This window comes from Podarcis gaigeae, assembly GCF_964106915.1.
Source record: "Podarcis gaigeae genome assembly, chromosome: 4".
Lineage (NCBI taxonomy): Eukaryota > Metazoa > Chordata > Lepidosauria > Squamata > Lacertidae > Podarcis > Podarcis gaigeae.
The window spans coordinates 62,438,400-62,458,644 of record NC_139677.1 but is presented as its reverse complement, the minus strand read 5'-3'; the positions used below and the strand labels follow the sequence as shown (position 1 = coordinate 62,458,644).

The 20,245-nt window shown below is 39.8% G+C and overlaps 1 protein-coding gene and 1 long non-coding RNA gene across 6 annotated transcripts in view; one reads left to right on the top strand and one right to left on the bottom strand.

Annotated features, from left to right (window-relative positions):
• Positions 1-20,245, bottom strand: part of LOC310843876 — a 149,898-nt gene that overhangs the window by 74,023 nt on the left and 55,630 nt on the right. The window lies entirely within an intron of this gene.
• ROBO1 (roundabout guidance receptor 1) overlaps positions 1-20,245 on the top strand; it is a 591,421-nt gene that overhangs the window by 551,479 nt on the left and 19,697 nt on the right. For all 4 annotated transcript variants that reach the window (XM_083735868.1, XM_083735867.1, XM_083735870.1 and 1 more), the window contains 6 exons: positions 1,526-1,680; positions 2,810-3,145; positions 4,997-5,101; positions 9,583-9,727; positions 9,927-10,178; positions 12,340-12,746. In XM_083735868.1, the coding sequence (XP_083591994.1) occupies positions 1,526-1,680; positions 2,810-3,145; positions 4,997-5,101; positions 9,583-9,727; positions 9,927-10,178; positions 12,340-12,746 (1,400 nt within the window). The remainder of the gene's footprint in view (positions 1-1,525; positions 1,681-2,809; positions 3,146-4,996; positions 5,102-9,582; positions 9,728-9,926; positions 10,179-12,339; positions 12,747-20,245) is intronic.

Below are 20,245 nucleotides of genomic sequence, written 5' to 3'. Positions count from 1 at the left end.
TATACCCTCCGCTGTACAAAGGGAATAGAGCTGGAGATGCCATGCTTACATAAAATACAATATTTTCTTAGCAGCTGTTTTTTTCTGATCAAATTGGTATTTTTCCAAGTAATTCATTCAGAAAGCATTTGTAACTATTAGTTGATTCCAGTTCACTGAGCATAATGTACTTTGCATAATGAGAAACACTTTTGCTTAGTATTTATAGGTTTTTTTTAATGTTCTCTGTAACTTTAATTTCCAAGAATTTCAGCTAAGCTGGAAATGGGGGGAAATGTGGCCTGTATCCAAAGAACTGCAGGAGTTTTTCTGCATACCAAAGGGAGCTTTGGCCATGTGTCAAAGAGCAGTCCCCTACGCTGCATGGCCCGCCTAATATGAAATTGAGGAAAGTTTCACAAATAGGTCATACGGCGTGTTTGTTATAAACACTGTAGGAAAGAAAGGGAGGATAGTGTTGTGCTTGCACTGTGAAATAAAATATGTGTGTGTGATTATTTGGAGATCAAACATGTATGTTGTTAATGACAAAATTGTTAAGAGTGGTTTATTTTAAAGGAGTAACAAGCATGTTGCCAGCTGTCCAATCATAAACCCAACTACTTTATGTTGGTGCAATGGAGTCTACTATGAAAGGCAGGAATGGAATGTCACCATGAATTTATTAGTGAGTAACAAAGAAGGTCCTAGAAAATGTCCACAGATCTCTGTATAGAAGAAAGGCTTTTAATGCTATCTTGGGGGGCATTAAGGAAAAGAGTGAGAAACACTAATACAGTGGTACCTTGTTGAATGGCTTAGTTGTTGAACAAATTGGTTCCCGAATGCTGAAAACCCGGAAGTGAGTGTTCCGGTTTGCAAACTTTTTTGGAAGCCGAATGTCCAATGCGGCTTCCGATTGAGTGCAGGAAGCTCCTGCAGCCAATCGGAAGCTGCACCTTGGTTTTCGAACCGTTCTGTGAGTCAAACAGACTCTCAGAACCGATTAAGTTCGACAACCCAGGTACCACTGTAAGGGAGGAAGAGTTGGTTCAACTCTTAAGTTGTTTTCTTACCCAATACAGATGTATTATTTTTTTAACCAAAAGCCATAGATAGAGAGTTAGTAAAATGCCTAAGAACATTGAAAGTCTTTTTAGCTGAATGGTAAAATACGCCTGATTTATGTTCATACACAGCTAATTCCAAATCTGCAGCAACACTGCTTGGGGAATCTGTGCTCCACACCTAAAGGTTGTTACAAGTTGTTATGAAGGGACTCCTAACAAGGCTTCTCCAGCAGACCTGAAGGAACAGGGAAGCCCATACAAGTCAGCACATAGTTGCTTATTTAAAGTTTTCACTCTGCCAGCTAATTTCATTTAGCAACTGTTCATGTTTCCAGTATCACTAGGAAGAATAAGTAAATTTCCAGTACAATCAATCTTTAATTGCAGTCAAAGACCAGACAGATTTTCAGTACTTCAATGTGAACTTTGCTTTTAAGATGACATCTTATGATAATTAGTAATTCTGTGTTTTGAAGGCCAGGCCTTTTAAACATCAATGAACCTGCCACTCAGCCATGGCTTGCAGATACATGGCCTAACACTGGGAATAATCATAACGACTGCTCCATCAACTGCTGTACATCAGGCACTGGAAACAGTGACAGCAACCTCACTACATATAGTCGCCCAGGTAAATCTTGTTTATTATTAAAATAACTTAATTTGAACTTAATTTGTATTGTTTCCTGTTTATTTGTTTCCTTCCTATTTGTTTATTGCTGTCTATATCATCTGGGCATGTTACTGCTCAAAGTTATCCTATTGCCATTACTTATGCCATTACTTATACTTATGTACCCACACATTTAGATCCTTTTGAGAGAGTTCCTGCCTTCTGTCCAAGTACAGCTTCTTTGGGTGCTTAATCCCCTCGTCATTGTTTCTAGATTATATTCCATTCCCAGGCACAAACTTGTGTCTATAAAGATTCCAGGAGAACTAGTCACTTCTGCTTTTTGTACTCACAAACACATAAGTTTTATTTATGGAATCAAATGTTGTATGACTCATAAGCAAGCTAGTACAACTTTCACTGGAATGTACAGTGACGTACTGCAGGTGGGTATTCAGGTACAAATGCTACTTAGTCAAGAACAGTAAGGTAAAGGTAAAGGGACCCCTGACCATTAGGTCGTCGTGACCGACTCTGGGGTTGTGCGCTCATCTCGCTCTATAGGCTGAGGGAGCCAACAGACAGCTTCCGGGTCATGTGGCCAGCATGACTAAGCCGCTTCTGGCGAACCAGAGCAGCACACGGAAACGCCGTTTACCTTCCCGCCGGAGCAGTACCTATTTATCTACTTGCACTTTGACATGCTTTTGAACTGCTAGGTTAGCAGGAGCAGGGACCGAACAACGGGAGCTCACCCCGTCACAGGGATTCGAACCACCGACCTTCTGATCGGCAAGTTCTAGGCTCTGTGGTTTAACCCACAGCACCACCGGCATTCCTCAGTATTTAGCTATAAATTTAAGATCAATTAGTAGATTCTGCCATCAAGGGCCTTGCAGAAGGAGATTTCCCGTGTAAAAAGAGAAATGGAGGCAGAAGAGTTGGGGACTCCTATATGAAAGGTACACCTTATAGTTTTGGACCTATGGAACTAAGCTGCCATTTTACTATAGCTAACATTCTGATTTAGCTTCTGTTCACCTAACTATTTCTGCTTCAGAAAGCCAAATCACGTAGGCCAAAAAGCACCTAAAAATAGTCTTCTAACTGAACACAATTTTCCGTTTTCCCTTCCTGCTGTGGTTAGCTGATTGTATAGCAAATTACAACAATCAGCTGGAGAACAAGCAAACAAACCTGATGCTGCCTGAGTCAACAGTTTATGGTGATGTGGACTTAAGCAACAAAATCAATGAAATGAAAACTTTCAACAGCCCAAATCTAAAAGATGGAAGATATGTCAGCCAACCAGGTCAGCCTACACCTTATGCCACCACTCAGCTCATCCAGTCAAACATCAGCAATAATGTTAACAGTGGCAGTGGTGATTCAAATGAAAAACACTGGAAGCCATCTGCACAGCAGAAACAAGAGGTTGCGCCAGTTCAGTACAACATTATGGAACAAAACAAATTAAACAAAGGTAAATCACTTCATGTATCTCCTCCCCCCCCCCCCCCACTACTCAATGCACTGGAGATTCCATAAACCTCTCCTTTCAGGGTCTCAGCTTGTGTAAATGAAAATAACTACATATATTTCTTTCTATCTGTCCACAGATCTGATAATTGGTTACTGCAGTGTGGAACTTGTTAGGATGAACTGAACACTGTGGAACAATCTAAGCTCCTTTGTAGATTTAGAAATTCCCAATTAACAGTGTCAAAGAGTTAATTAGCACTACAATAATCTGCAGAAATTGAATTTATTCTAACAAATAAGCAGCTGTATCTTAAAAGAGAATTTAATAAAATATATTTTCATATGGCTTTGAGCTTAATTTAAATTTAATAACAACAAATGAGTGACTGGCTGGTATTGAGACATCTTTAATTCATAAAGGAGATGTAAGGTGCAGGCATTGCAGTCAAATTTTAAAATAGGTCATCCCATTCTTCTAGTGGTGAATGGAGTCTAATTAACCTACATATCACTGTAGATTACTGGAATGTTACATATAAAATTTTGTATGATTGTATTGTGGGTTTTGCTAAAAATGGAAACGAACTGATCTGATAAATTTTAGACTTACTCTTTGCATTCACTGTCTTGCATTCAGTTCTGGATTAAAATTACTGCTTTAGATCTATAACCTTAAAATGAATTGATTGCAGTGTTAACTTGAAAAATCAGAATGTGCTTTCTGGCCTTAAGGGCACATTTCTCTAATGTAGTGTGTGGGCTATAGAAAAGGAAGTGATGCGATTTCTTGCTAGTCCTTCAGGCTACCATGCAGCTTGCTTTAATAACACGATTTGCAAAACGCTATCCCTAGGAGCTGGCTCTGTTCTATCTTTGAACTTTCTGAGCACATTGTTGTAGCTCTCATGGTCACCTAGTGATATTGAAAAGGTAAAGGACATGTTCCATTACAAAACGTTGATTCAATCTATTTACTACCTGACCTACTTATCTACAGAATGGTTCAGAGGCCACATAAATCTGACATGAGTGTCTAGTTGTTTGCTATAGCAGTGACAGTTTTTAATTATATTTTTGCCTTGAATTTTTCTGCATGTTTTATGGGATTATTATTATTTTTTGTCTCACAACTTAGGGTTTTCAAATCCAGAAAAAAAATTCTCTCCATAAAGTTCTGGATAAAAAAATTAATTACCTAATTCAAATGATTATTTTAAGAATTCAGGATTTAGAAAATGTGTTTTACGTTTATAGATGAGTGAAATATTCATCAGATAATACAATAAATTTTTACTGAAGAAATATCTGTAAAGTACAAGAATATTACCAGGAGCTGACATTCATTTCATGGAACAAATAAAAGCAAATCATAAACAGAGCCATGGGATGTGAAATAGGAATGATAGAGCACAGTGCAGAACTCATCAAAATGGTTATTTCTCGTTACACAGGCTAGAAGTAAATTGTCAGAAAGGTAGTTTTGTCTTAGAAAATAAGAAAGCGAATGGGAGAATACTGATCTATTTTTTTAAAAAAAAACAATGTATAGAGAATCACGTCTGCGGTAGATACGCTTCCTTAATGATAGTGTAAAGTGCTGAAAAAGGGAAAGAGGTCAAAATGGTAAATCTCAGATCAGACTATTTTGTTCAACATTTTCCCAGTCTTCCATTACATAGTCTCACATGCCACACATTTAAACACAGCAAAAACAAATCAGCCTTTCACACTAAGAACACAGATCTGTAACTAGACAATAAGTTAAGGCTTAGCTGTAAGCAGTTAGAACATTCACAGTACTATACTCAAGCAGCATATGCATGCAAATTCAAAAAGTCTGTTTTAATTGCAGACTACCGATCAAATGATAATGTTCCAACCATCCCATACAACCAAGCCTACGATCAGAATACAGGAGGGTCCTACAACAGTTCAGATCGAGGAAGCAGTACATCTGGTGAGTATGAACTACTGCTGCACCTAATCTCCAATTTCCTCAAATATTTTTCTCCCTGGGAAAGAGGCTCCCGTTTTGTTTTATTTTGGCCTCTTTTGCAATATGCTTTAGAATTTCTTTAATTTTGGTGGGTGTGGGATTGCGCCTACTTAATCACTGCAAGGTGATTGTGGCAATGTGTGTTTTAATTTCCATTTCTCTAACCCATTGTAGCCTCCCCAACAGTCTGTGCTTCCTGATCTAAGACCAATCCATGGGGGGAGCTAACCTCATTGCACCCTTCCTTGAGCTTTAGCGCACACATTGCCAAGTTAGTTTATTTGAGCATCTGAGATTGATGTGACCGCTGTTTTTGTTTTTAAGGAATGATATTCCTTTTACCTGAAACAAAAAAACCTATCACACCAAGCTACTTTAAATCAAAAAGACTTTACTCTTAAAAACAACAACAACAACAACAAAACAACAACAACCAGCTATCAGGCATACACTAGGCAGCCTCTCTGTCTTCGTACACAGCTGGAGCCAAAAGGGCATTACAGGCACTCCCAGTCAGTTGAATGTATAAAGCCCTTTGCTTTGAAGCCCCAAATATCATCTGATTGCCCAGGCTTCATAGCACAGTGCAAGGTTATCTGCAAACCCTGGTAATCAGTTGCAGTTGTTCCCTTTTGGAAACTTCTTAATGCCAAGTGGGCTAGAGAATGCGGCTTAGATTCAGTTGATTCATCCTGAAAGCACATCTTGAAGGGAGGTTTCTGCAACAACCAAACAGCAGTTATAGTGACTTGAACTTTCACAGGTGGCAGTCATATGATGTCATGTGATTGACAGATGGGCAGACTGTCCACTTTCAAAGTTGGCCTGCAGAGGTTAGAGGACCGTCTAGAGGGGCTGGGAGCTGGGGGCACTGTTATACAGTGGTTCCATTCCTCCCTCCTGGGCCGTGTTCAGAAAGTGGTGGGGGGATGAGTGTTCAGACCCCTGGCTCTCACGTTTGAGGTGCCTCAGGGTTTTGTCCTCTCCCCTATGCTTTTCAACATCTACATGCAGCTGCTGGGAGAGATCATCAGAAGTTTGGGCTGGGTGTTCATCAGTATGCAGATGATACCCAGAGAGATCATTAGGAGGTTTGGGCTGGGTGTTCATCAGTATGCAGATGATACCCAGAGAGATCATTAGGAGGTTTGGGCTGGGTGTTCATCAGTATGCAGATGATACCCCGCTCTACCTCTCTTTCACATCAGAACCAGTGAAGGCGGTGAAGGTCCTGTGTGAGTGTCTGGAGGCAGTTGGAGGATGGATGGCAGCTAACAGATTGAGGTTGAATCCTGACAAGACAGAAGCATTGTTTTGGGGAGACAGGAGGCAGGCAGGTGTGGAGGACTCCCTGGTCCTGAATGGGGTAACTGTGCCCCTGAAGGACCATGGGTGGAGCCTGGGAGTCATTTTGGACTCGCAGCTGCCCATGGAGGCACAGGTCAATTCTGTGTCCAGGGCAGCTGTTTACCAGCTCCATCTGGTACGCAGTTTGAGACCCTATCTGCCCATGGACTGTCTCGCCAGAGTGGTACATGCTCTAGTTATCGCTTGCTTGGACTACTGCAATGTGCTCTATGTGGGGCTACCTTTGAAGGTGACCCAGAAACTACAACTAATCCAGAATGCTGCAGCTAGACTGGTGACTGGGAGCAACCACTGAGACCTACATTGGCTCCCAGTACATTTCCAAGCACAATTCAAAGTGTTGGTGCTGACCTTTAAAGACCTAAATGGCCTCGGTCCAGTATACCTGAAGGAGCGTCTCTACCCCCATCATTCTGCCCGGACACTGAGGTCCAGTGCCAAGGGCCTTGTGGTGGTTCCCTCGCTGCAAGAAGCTAAGTTACAGGGAACCAGGCAGAGGGTCTTCTCAGTAGTGGCACCCACCCTGTGGAACGCCCTCCCACCAGATGTCAAGGAGAAAAACAACTACCAGACATCTGAAGGCAGCCCGGTTTAGGGAAGCTTTTAATGTTTAACAGATTATTGTATTTTAATATTTTGTTGGAAGTTGCCCAGAGTGGCTGGGGAAACCCAGCCAGATGGGTGGGGTATAAATAAATTATTATTATTATTATTATTATTATTATTATTATTATTATTAGGATCTAGCCCACCAGCCAGATACAGTTCCCTATCCTGCAGTAACAATGATCTTCTTAGTTGGATCAGGGCACCTCTGTAGGCAAAAAAGAATGACAGTTTCACAACCCACCAATATATCTTGGAAAGTCAAGAAGTGTCAACACAGTTGCTAGAGCACGTGAAAACCTGTGCAATTATTATTTCCTCCCTCTGTTCAGTATTAAACCAGTGTGACAGCTTTATTTTTGATCAAAAGCAACCACCCAGGGTCAAACCAACAAGCTGCTCAGCAGTAATGCTAGCTACCTGAGCCTTGTCTGGGGTATTATAAGCTGAGGGAGAAGTCTCTTTTTCAGACCATTTCGTCCCTTGCCCCATCTGGAACTTTTGCAGTTTTGACATGTGCATGTAGACCTTCACAGCTTCATTAAGTTTCCGTTATTTTGGTAGAAGGCAAGTGTGTTTGCCTCCAGTTCAGCTTTTTGTAACTGTATTTGTGTGTACATATCTGTCCAGTCTTGCTTGGAACCTATTACAAAGTCTGGACCACAGGTTTCCCGCCTACCATCCCTATACTACAACTCTTCCTTGATCAAATGATGTACTGTGAGATGCCTATTTTACAGTATAATGGCAATTATTTAACAACTGTATAAAAAACAGTTTAGCAGAGATGGAAGCACACACATATCTAGAAAAAGAAAAGAAAAGCTGCTTTCTATACAGCTACAACTACTTTCAGGGTTTCTCTTATGGCTGAATTACAGAGACACCAACAAGTTATAGCAGAGCTGGCTTCTGGGAAAGGGTTTATAATACACTCTGCTGCTGTTCCTTTCATAAAACATTACCCTATAGTTTGCAGATGAATGTGAGGTTTGCTTTATAGTTTATTATTTTATGTGCATGCGTGTGTGTTTTTTTTAAAATTAGTAATGTGGAGCTAAAGCAAACAATGAAGAAAAACGTGAGCTGTTATGGGACGACTTCACAATTATGCAACTGCTATGATTACCCTGATATTAGTTATCTGAACAGTGGGTTTGAGGGGTGGTCAGTTGAAATATATTTATAAATACATTTTTCTTCATTGAGATAGTTGACTGGGACCCAAGAGATTCTAGAGGCAGGTTCTGCACATTTACTGGGACTTCTGAGTGTTCTCTTCCCACCACTCCCAGAAGTGGATGCAGTTATAGTGTGAAGACATGCCATTAGAATATGCTGCAAATGACCCAGTTCAAATTCTGAGGCATTAGTAATGTTGGTAATACGACCGAATAAAATATTTAACATATTTAGATTTGAAAAACATTCACTATTATTCCAATTTAAAATAGTTTAGCGTATTTAGAAGCATGCAACATTTCTCTTTCCGTTTTGCTTTACATCTTATGTGAAATGTTCACTTGAAATCCAACAGCACCCAAGCAATCGATCCTTTCCCCAAGATACTCAGATGGCTAAAGCTTGTATCATTTTACTGTAAGCTATAATTTTCCACCAAGAGTAGCTGAAAACATTTGTCCCATACTTTCTTCTGCTCTTCTTATTGTGGTTTTTTTTTAAATTCTTCCAGTAATTATTTTCAACTGCACCTGCCATTTGGAATGAATTTAGTAATTTCATTGTGCCTAAAACATTTCACTGGACAAGTATAAATTACATATATTCATTAATGTAACAGGGAAACCTTTAATAGATCATATCTCTGTCATTTGTGAACCCAAAATTAGGCTTCAAAATAAACTGGGGGGTGGGCGCTTTGGAGAATATATATCCAATGCATCTTTTTGTTGTTTAATACTTAGATGATAATCTGTAATACAATTAAAAACTGTAGAAATATTCTTTAATTATATTGCTTGTACAGTTCATTTATGGATTTACCATATTTTAGCAAAAAAAGTAAAGGAGACTGTTCCCAAACATAGGCAACGAAAGACAAAGTCAGTTCTAATAATTATTATTTTAATATAAATCCATATTCTAATAATACTTATTTTTGACATTGTTTTCACTTGTGTTTCTGTGACCTTAATCTTACATATGTTTTAGCCATTTATTAATTCAATTCTTTGTGTATTTCTTAACTGAAATGTACTACAACAGTGTATAAAAGCTGACTTATTAGTGACATTTACATGCTTACTAAGTTCTACAGAATCCAAAATTTGTAACAAGCTATGCCTGGAATATTGTATGTTCTTTTTGAAACTCCTAAACATGTGAATACTCGTTCAATTAACACATTGTCACATTGTTAAATCACTTAGAAAATTGGCCCCTAAAGGACTGATCAACAATTTATTTCATGGGCTATGATATAACAATATGAATATATTTCTTCATAGGGAGTCAAGGGCACAAGAAGGGTGCTAGAACCCCCAAGGCATCCAAACAGGCTGGTATGAACTGGGCAGACCTTCTTCCACCTCCCCCTGTACATCCTCCTCCCCACAGTAATAGTGAAGACTACAGTCTATCTGTAAATGAAAGGTAAGATAAAAGAATGATTCATCAGTAAATTTTTCCAACCCAGTGGTCCAGATTCACTTAATTAACTGAATAAAAATATTTGTAATCCTAGTATGGAACTGAGTCTTCAGTTTGACTCAAGAAATAATATTAATTTGGTCCAAACATGGTATGAATGTATTCAGTATTGTAATTCACATATTCTTAAATTAATCCTTAGCTATGACCAGGAAATCCCATGTCCAATCCCACCAGCAAGAATGTATCTACAGCAGGATGAGCTAGAGGAAGAGGAAGAGGATGAACGAGGTCCCACACCACCAGTTCGAGGAGCAGCTTCATCTCCAGCAGCAGTGTCCTACAGCCATCAGTCTACTGCTACATTAACGCCTTCCCCCCAAGAAGAACTCCAGCCAATGCTACAGGATTGCCAGGAGGAAATGGGACATTTGCAGCATCCACAAGATCGGAGGTATGTTACCAAAGCACATTCGGAAGGAACTTTATTAAACTAGTTCTATAAGGCGAACGTGTTGGGGTTAGGCAACACAACCAGCAGTAATCAAACAAATGTGTCATTAAATTGCTTCCAATGTTATATCTTAATGATAATTCAGTATGGATAGTAGCACTTCATTTACCATGGTGTAAACAGTGTTTCCAAAGAGTAGTTACATAGTCTGTTATCTGGATGTAAAATGTCATAATGAACAAATCCGTAGTTTTCTTTTTATTCCAACACAAAATAAAAGGCTACTAGATTGGCTGGAAAATTTGGATTCTTGCCTCCCAAACATGTTCGTAACGGGTAATTTTATTCATAATGTCCCTTACTCTCCTTACTCATTGGCCAATTTTCAAAGTTTAATTGTTTCCCAGGACTTTCCTGCTATTATCTTAAGCGGTTATCAACAAATAATACCAATAGTATTTGATATTTCTTTTTGAGCTGGTTAATATGATCTAACAACATTAAATTAGATTCATTTGTAGATGGCAGACCCTTATACCTTTCCAAAAAATCCTGGTATGGCTACATTCCCTCCATATGTGGGCAAAGTACCATTTTCTTCATGGTACTTCAAGTGGAGTTCTGACACGTTATAAAGCATCCTTGATAGCCTTTACAGTATGAAATACCACCTCAGTCACATTTTCAATACGTTTTCCATAGCTGCCACTTTGTTCCCATTTCTAGTTGAAACTTTTGTCATACTGACAGTGGACTTTAATCCATGAAAGCTTATGCCATAAAAATAAATTTATTAAGACATGTAAGATGCCATGGGACTCTGCTGCTTTAAAAAACTGTGTAAGCTTCTGATCACACTGTCTTAAAAAAAAAGTCATAGACTGAGTAAGTACAGGTAACGCTAGTAAAATGATTAGAAGGTGAAGACTGGAACTTTTTTGCTTTGGTAGATTTTTTTTAAAAATGAACCATATGGAGAGAATGAATTAAAAAAAAAAAACCTTTATAACTTTTTATCCATAATGCTCTATAACATTTTGTGTTAAAATGACATTATGAGTTTTCATATCCCGTTCATTTTTTTAAAGATACAGTCAAACCTTGACTCCCAAATGCCTCCATTTTGGAATGTTTCGGCTCCCAAATGCCAAAAATCCATAAGTAAATGTTCTGGTTTTTCAAACGTTTTTTGGAAGCCGAACGTCCGACGCAGCTTCCACTTGAGTGCAGAAAGCTCTTACAGCCAATCGGAACCCACGAATGGGCTTCTGGAATGGATTATGTTTGACAACCAAGGTTTGATTGTACCTTGAATAAGAATACAACAATTTTTTGTAAACAATGGATTCATTGTGGCTATAAGTCTTGACAGCTATATGCACCATCCAGATGAGGGGAATATTTATCTGAATATCAATTCCTACGGAGGAACCAAACAGAAATTTTACTGGTTGTGGGCTTTCTGGAAGCATGTGGTTGACCACAGAAGAGAACAGGGTGCTAGAGTAGATCTTTGGCTTGATTCACCAGGCATATCATGTACCCTTCATTAAGGATAGGGTGAGCATTTGAAGCAGGGTGCCTGACTATGTGAGCACCGCTGCCCAAATTATAGCAAGTAGTTCAGCAGGGCACACCTCAAGTAATCCCCCTAAATTCTATTTGGTTCCACTCTATCTGATAAGTCAACTACAGTGGTATCTCGGGTTACATACGCTTCAGGTTACAGACTCTGCTAACCCAGAAATAGTGCTTCAGGTTAAGAACTTTGCTTCAGGATAAGAACAGAAATTGTGCTCCCCCGCAGCGCAGCAGCAGCAGGAGGCCCCATTAGCTAAAGTGGTGCTTCAGGTTAAGAACAGTTTCAGGTTAAGTACGGACCTCCAGAACGAATTAAGTACTTAACCCGAGGTACCACTGTACATTTGACAACACTGAATTCAGAATAGTGTTTCCTATAACAGTTTAAGAACCAATTACAAAAAAGTCTGTGTTCTAGTAATTAAGGAAGGTGATATTACTTTTCTACTTCAGTAGTCAACCATTTCCAGTTTCTAAAAGAAATAAAAATCAGTTCAAGACTCAATAAAATAGGAGATTATAACTGTATATATGTTTTGTTAATCTGTAACCATTTCTAACTATTTTTTTTCACACACAGACGTCAGCCTGTGAGCCCTCCTCCGCCTCCAAGACCTATCTCTCCGCCACATACTTATGGTTACATTTCAGGACCTCTTGTATCAGACATGGATACTGATGCACCAGAAGAGGAGGATGAAGCAGACATGGAAGTGGCCAAGATGCAGAACAGAAGGCTTCTTTTGCGTGGTCTTGAACAGACGCCAGCCTCAAGTGTAGGAGATCTGGAGAGCTCTGTGACAGGTTCCATGATCAATGGATGGGGTTCAGCCTCAGAAGATGACAATATCTCAAGTGGACGGTCTAGTGTTAGCTCATCAGATGGATCCTTTTTTACAGATGCAGATTTTGCACAGGCTGTTGCTGCTGCAGCAGAATATGCTGGTCTCAAGGTAGCAAGGCGTCAAATGCAGGATGCTGTGGGAGGTGAGGCTTCTTCACTGCTATCATATATTTAATCAGGGATTCCCAGTTCATAAATGATTAGCTGTAATCCTGTGCACATGTCAAAGTTTCATATAGAGAGTAATAGAAATTCCCTTATAGTATATAGCCATCTCAGCAAAGCCCATCATGCTTGTGTGATTGTTTTAACTGTACTTTTCAAAAGTACACACTGCACAGATGATTTTCTCTTACAGACGTTATTTTTTTAAAATATTTATTAAAGATTTTCTTAATACAATAGAAAAAACAAACAAAATAACATATAATTTTTCCAATATCCACATTTTCTTCACTTCTTTGGACTTCCTCGCATCTCTCGTTCCTGCGTTCCAAATTTTCGAGCTTTACCCAGCAATTTATCACCTTGTTTCAATTCTTATATTATAATTTTCTAATATTGTATCCCCAATTTTAGATAATTTAACCCAGACCTTAAAAGCTTAATTTTAACATAATATTTATCCAAAATTTATCTTTTCTTATATTTTCATTTATCTTCATATTCCTTTTAACTAACTTATTGGTGCCATATTGTTGATAATCTTACATCTTTCTTAACATTCATACAATTTACAATATTTTTGTAAACAGTCCTTAAATTTCTTCCAGTCCTCCTCCACAGCCTCTTCTCCCAGGTCTCGGATTCTGCCAGTCATTTCTGCTAGCTCCATATAGTCTATCAGTTGCATTTGCCATTCTTCCAGTGTGGGCAAATCTTGGGTTTTCCAGTGCTTAGCGACAAGTATCCTTGCTGCTGTTGTTGCATACATAAAAAATGTTCGGTCCTTCTTTAACACCCTCTGGCCGACAATGCCCAAAAGAAAGGCCTCTGGTTTTTTAGGGAAGGTATACTTAAATACCTTTTTCAACTCATTATATATCATTTCCCAGAAAGCCTTAACTCTAGGGCAGGTCCACAAGAGGTGAAAGAATGTTCCTTCAGTTTCTTTACCTTTCCAACATTTATTATCAGACAAATGGTATATTTTTGCAAGCTTGACTGGGGTCATGTACCACCTGTATATCATTTTCATAATATTTTCTTTCAAGGCATTACATGCCGTGAATTTCAAACTGGTGGTCCATAACCTTTCCCAGTCAGCAAACATGATATTATACCCTATGTCCTGTGCCCATTTTATCATAGCCGATTTGACCGTTTCATCTTGTGTGTTCCATTTTAGCAGCAAATTATACATTCTTGAAAGTACCTTAGTCTTAGGTTCTAACAATTCCGTTTCTAACTTTAATTTTTCCACCTGGAATCCTATCTTTTTATCCAACTTAAAAACTTCTTTGATCTGAGCATAATGTAACCAATCTCGCACTTTATCTTTTAATTTCTCCAAACTCTGCAACCTCCAATTATCTCCATCTTTTTCTATTATTTCCCAATATTTCGGCCATTTGGCCTCCATATTGAGTCTTTTCCGGGCCTTAGCTTCCATTGGTGATAACCACCTTGGGGTCTTATTTTCCAATAAATCATTTTATCCAGACATTGAACACTGCTTTCCTGACAACATGGTTCTTGAAAGCCTTATGAATTTTAACCTTGTCATACCACAAATATGCATGCCATCCAAAAACGTTGTTAAATCCTTCCAAATCTAAAACATCAGTGTTTTCAAGAAGCAGCCAATCTTTCAACGAGCAGAAAACTGCTGATTCATAGTACAGCTTTAAGTCTGGCAGGGCAAAGCCCCCTCTTTCTTTAGCATCAGTTAGTATCTTAAACTTAATTCTGGGCTTTTTGCCCTGCCAGACAAATTTGGAGATATCTCTTTGCCACCTCCCAAAATACTCCATTTTATCCACAATCTGTAAAGTCTGGAATAAAAACAGCATTTTTGGCAATACATTCATCTTTATAACAGCAATTCGTCCTGACAAGGAAAGTTTCAATCTTGACGAAACTTCTAAATCCCTTTTAATTTCAGACCAACACTTTTCATAGTTATCCTTAAATAGACTCATATTCTTCGCTGTTATGTTTACCCCTAGGTATCTTACTTTTTAAACCACATTTAACTCTGTCTCTTTCTGAAACCTCTATCCCATTCTCAAACCCCCGTCCCACTCCCATCCCTTCCAAATTTTTCTTCATAAACTTCCATGAGATGTTATCAAAGGCCTTCTCCGTATCTATAAATATTAACACTGCTTTTGTATTGATATTTGTTTGCAAAAGCTCCAAAATGTCAATAATATTCCTTGTATTAGCAAACAAATGTCTACCTGGGAGAAAGCCTGCCTGGCCCTTATGAATTACTTCATTTAAAACTTTTTTAAGTCTTCTTGCTAAAATGTCTGCAAATATTTTGTAGTCCACATTTAGGAGGGAGATGGGGCGGTAATTCTTAAGTTGTGTCTTTTCAGTTTCTAGTTTGGGTATCAATGTGATGAAAGCTTCTTTCCACGACTCCGGTGCCTTCTTCCCCTCCATAATTTCATTGCAAACCTCCATTAATGGATCTATCAAATAGTCTTTCAATGTCTTATAATATTTGGAGGTAAGCCCATCTGGCCCTGGAGATTTGCCCAGTTGCATGTTCTGAATGGCTTCTTCAATCTCTTGTGTTATTTTATAGTTCAGGATTGTTCTATTTTCCTGAGACAGCCTTGGTAGACCATTCTTTATCAAAAATTGTTCTATCTCCACCTCGTTTTGCGGCCCTTGTGTATATAGTTGTTTAAAGTATCTCTGGAAACACTTTCTGATCTCCACTGGGTTCTGAATATTTCTTCCTTCAATCTCTAAATTTGTGACCGTTTTCGATTTTTGTCTCTTTTTCAGCTGCCATGCTAACAGCTTTCCACATTTATTTGCCAATTCAAAAGATCTTTGTTTCATTAGCTTAACTTTCCATTCCACTTCCTGATTTATCAATTTAGAATATTGTGCTTGGTAGAGTTTAATTTCTCTTAAAATCTCCTTTGACTTCGGTCTCGATCTTAACTTTTTCTCACATTCTTTAATTTTCTCCAGGATCTTGTCTTTTTTCTCATTCTGTGCTCTTTTCTTTATGGTGTTCTGTTGTATCAGAAACCCCCTCATAACCGCTTTACTTGCGTCCCAGACGGTTCTTTTTTCCACCGTAGTGTTCAAATTTATCTCAAAGTAGTCCTTCAAAGCTTTTTGGGCCTTTTTGATAATCTCCTGATCTCTAAACAAATTGTCATTCATCTTCCATCTGAAGGAGCCGGTTGGAGTTAGTCTCATATCCATCTTTACAGCATTATGGTCGGAGCAGGTCTTTGGGCAGATTTCCACTTTTTTTGTCTTAGGTGCCAGACCTCTAGTTATCCATATTTGGTCGATTCTTGTCCATGTCAGTTGGGCTTCAGAAAAAAATGTTCCTTCTCTTCCCAGGGGGTTCTTTGTTCTCCAAATGTCAATCAAGTCCATGTTGTCAGTCAGTTCAAAAAATGTTTTAGCTAGTCTGCCGTCTTTTGTCACATTTTGGCTATGTTACTTATCCATGTTAGTTGATGCCACCCCATTCATGTCTCCCATCATAATGATGTTGTCATAATTCAAGTAGTCCAGCATTATGTCATGCAGCTTCTTGTAAAATTCCGATTTCCCCTCATTTGGTGCATAAATTCCTAATATCAAAAACTTTTCTCCTTGGTTTTGTATCTCAATTGCTAAAATTCTTCCTTGTTCATCTTTAAATAAAAATTTTGGTGACAGGCTCTCCTTTGCATATATCACCACTCCTCTTTTCTTGACTCGGTCCGAAGAGATAAATTCTTGGCCTAATCTTTTGTTTATTAACACTTTTCTGTGGAGCCTAGTCACATGTGTTTCTTGCAAGCAAATAATGTCCAATTGTTCTTTTTTCAATATATGAAATATTCTTCTCCTTTTTTCCGGAGAATTGGCACCATTAATGTTCCAACTCAGAAGTTGCAGAGACATCCTGGACAAATCTGTTATTCCTCTTGTGGTGGTATCTTTTTCTCCTGGTCTTCAGACCCCAAAGGTGTAGGTGTAGGTGCAGGCGAGGGTCCAGACCCTGAAGGTCTTTCGATCCCTTTCTGAAGGTCCTCTCTGTAGGTACTCAGAAATTTTACTTTATCCTCGGCTGTTTTGATTTTCACTTTCTTCCCTCTGAATGTGAAAGATAATCCTTGGGGAAATTCCCACCTATAAATGTTTGAGTTGCTCCTCAACAGTTTTGCTAGTTCAGTATAGGTGGATCTAAGGTCCAAAAGTTGTTTTGGGATGTCTTTGTAAATCTCTGCTCTTCTATCCAAAATTTCAAGTGACTTTTCGTAGTGTAGACCTAGTATTTTATCCCTTTCCTCCTTAGATCTCAAAGTAATCAAGCAGTCTCTGGGCCTGTCTTTCCTTGTTAGTTTTCCAAGTCTAAAAGCAGTCACAATTTTAAAGTCCTTTTCTTCCTCCAAAGGCCAAAACTTGGAAAATTCCTTTGTCAGAAACTCAATTAAATTCCCTTGTTCAAGTTCTGGTATAAACCTCAATCTCAAATTATTTTCCCGAGCCCGTAATTCAATCATAGACAGATAGGCCTGTTGTTCTCCAACCTGCTTGTGCAATGGTTTTACCTCCTGCCTCAGTTCTTCAGTTTTTTGATTAGCTTCCTCTGCCAATTTCCGATTTTCTGCGGTGGCTTCAAATAATTTGCCAATTGATTGTGCATTCAAAGTAACTTGTTCAGTTAATTTATTAACACTGGCTGTAGTTTGATCAATCTTTGCCGTTTGCTCATCCGCTTTTTTGTCTAGAGCTTCCAATTTTTCAAATATTTTATCTAATACTGAAGCAGATCCTCCTGCTGCCATATCCTCTAACAAAGGTTGCTCAATTCCTTCTTCCACTTCCAAAACAGCGGGGACAGATGATCTACGCGGCTGTGAAGTTAAAGTCAGAGTTGTTTGTTTTGCTTTCACTTTAGCCGCTCTTGTTGGTCTCCCAGTGCCACTCATTCCAGTTCTGTCTACTGGTCAAGGTCAGACTGAGTATATTCCCATGGGAAACCACCAGCCCAGAGGGTAAACAGCCAAATAGAAGGAAAGGAAAAAGAAAGCAAAGTCACATGCAATTGTAAATCCAAAATCCTCTAGAGGGAGCCCAATTATGTTTTGAGGGAGGAAATCAAATTATTAAAATCAATTATTTAAAACTCCAAACTTTTCCAAATTCCAATGCTTCTAAAACAATGTCCATACAGCCTTTAGTTTCCGAAGAACCTTCAGTTTCCCTGTAGTTAGCAGAGTTGGTCTTAAAAACATAACAATGTCTCAGCAAGTGCCAGAAAAAATGATTCAATATAGCAGTTCCAATAACACTCAGCTTGTAGCAGCACAAAGCAACAAAGTGTCAAAATTTGCAATCTGACAGTTCTGTTAAATAGGCAGTCCGACTGCCTGGGTTTCTCTGTAGATTTGTAATTCCAGCAGAAAAGGTAAAGCACAGTTCATATTAAGAAGTGAATCACTCAAAGAGTTAAGTCCTAAGTCTCCTTAAACACAGCTACAATAGATGTACAGATTGATTGCCTTTTAGCGCCTCTTCAAAGGCTCCAAACATCAAAGTCCTTTGTTTTGAATCTTAAGCAGAGACGGACTTCCTGGTTGCGTCTCCCGCTTTTAGCCGAATTAGCAGTAATTTAACCTCCAAATCTTTCTTTCTTTTCTTACTCACGGGTTGTTGTTTTCAAATCGGATGTTCCCAGGAAAAGAGGTCAGCGCTCACCGACAGCAGCTACGCGGCTTCACTCTACAGAAAGAGCGATCGACTCACAGCACCGCGCCAACCCTTCCACGTTCCGAGACCCCTTACGGGGTCTCTTCTGCGTTTCGGGGGGCGCTTCTGGTGCCCGCCAAGTCCCACGGCCACAGGCTTTCGCTGCCTGTGGTTTTCCGACGTGGGTCTCTGCTTCGCCGTAGCGGACGACCCGTTTCTGCGGAGCTCCTCCTTCACAATTAGAAGAAGGCAGCCATTGTCGTTCACGCCACCTCCGGAAGGATTTTCTCTTACAGATGTTAGCCAGGAGCCTAAGCTTAAACAACATCCCTCGTCATTCCAACCCATGAAAACAGTGCAAACTTAAAATATATGTTCATAAAAGCAATAAATAGGCTGCAACAAACACAGCTAAAAATATTGTACCAAAATACACACACGCATACACACTGTGCAAACAATAAAAACAAAACAAGCTTATAATGGGAAGAGGACTAAATAAAAGACTAAGCAGCAAAGAACATGATTGCCCCCAACCCCAAAGGAAGTAAAGTAGAGAACAAGCCTGTCTCCATCCAGGAGCAACATCACTGGTGCTATTCTACCCTATTTCTTAAGAACACAGAATGTTGCTTGCACAAAATGAGGCCACTGATAATAATATTATCATTATTATTAATAAATTTTATTTATATCCCGCCCTCCCCAGCCGAAGCCGGGCTCAGGGTGGCTAACAACAATAAAACTGTACAAAAGTACAGCACAAACAACACTCTAAAATAATTCATTATAAAATTAATTAATTCAAGCCACTGGCAACCATTGGGCCAGAGCGTCGCGAAGACTGCCGAGGGAGGGAGTCAGGCTGTGCCCTGGCCAAAGGCCTGGTGGAACAGCTCTGTCTTGCAGGCCCTGCGGAAAGATGTCAAGTCCCGCAGGGCCCTAGTCTCTTGTGACAAGAGTGTTCCACCAGATCGGAGCCACAGCCGAAAAAGCCCTGGCTCTAGTTGAGGCCAGCCTAACTTCTCTGTGGCCTGGGACCTTCAAGATGTTTTTATTTGAAGACCATAAGTTTCTCTGTGGGGCATACCAGGAGAGGCGGTCCCGTAGGTACAAGGGTCCTAGGCCATATAGGGCTTTAAAGGTTAAAACCAGCACCTTAAACCTGATCCTGTACTCCACTGGGAGCCAGTGCAGCTGGTATAGCGGGTGAATGTGATCTCGCAGCGAAGACCACGTAAGGAGTCTCGCTGCAGCATTCTGCACCCGCTGGAGTTTCTGGGTCAGTCTCAAGGGCAGCCCCACGTAGAGTGAGTTACAATAATCCAGTCTGGAGGTGACCGTCGCATGGATCACAGTGGCTAGGTCAGGGCAAGAGAGGTAAGGAGCCAACTGCTAAGCTTGGCGGAGATGGAAAAATGCCGCCTTTGTTATAGCTGCAATCTGCACCTCCATGGAAAGGGAGGTGTCGAAGATTACACCCAAACTACATCCATGTAGCTCAAGTACTGACTACAGTAACTGGCAGTAGCTTTCCAGGGTTTCGGATATTTGTATCTCAGATCTCTTGCATACAAAGTGGATGCTCCACTACCGATCTACAACCCCTCCCCAGAATGGTCCTTTATAAGGTATGAAATTCACTGCGCGACCCTCCGGAGCCCGGTGCCTGCGCTCCCAGGCTCCGTGCAGCTCTGCGCGACTCTCTGGAGCCCGGCGCCAAGCTGCGCCGCTGTCCGCAAGCCTGGGGAGACTGGCGTGG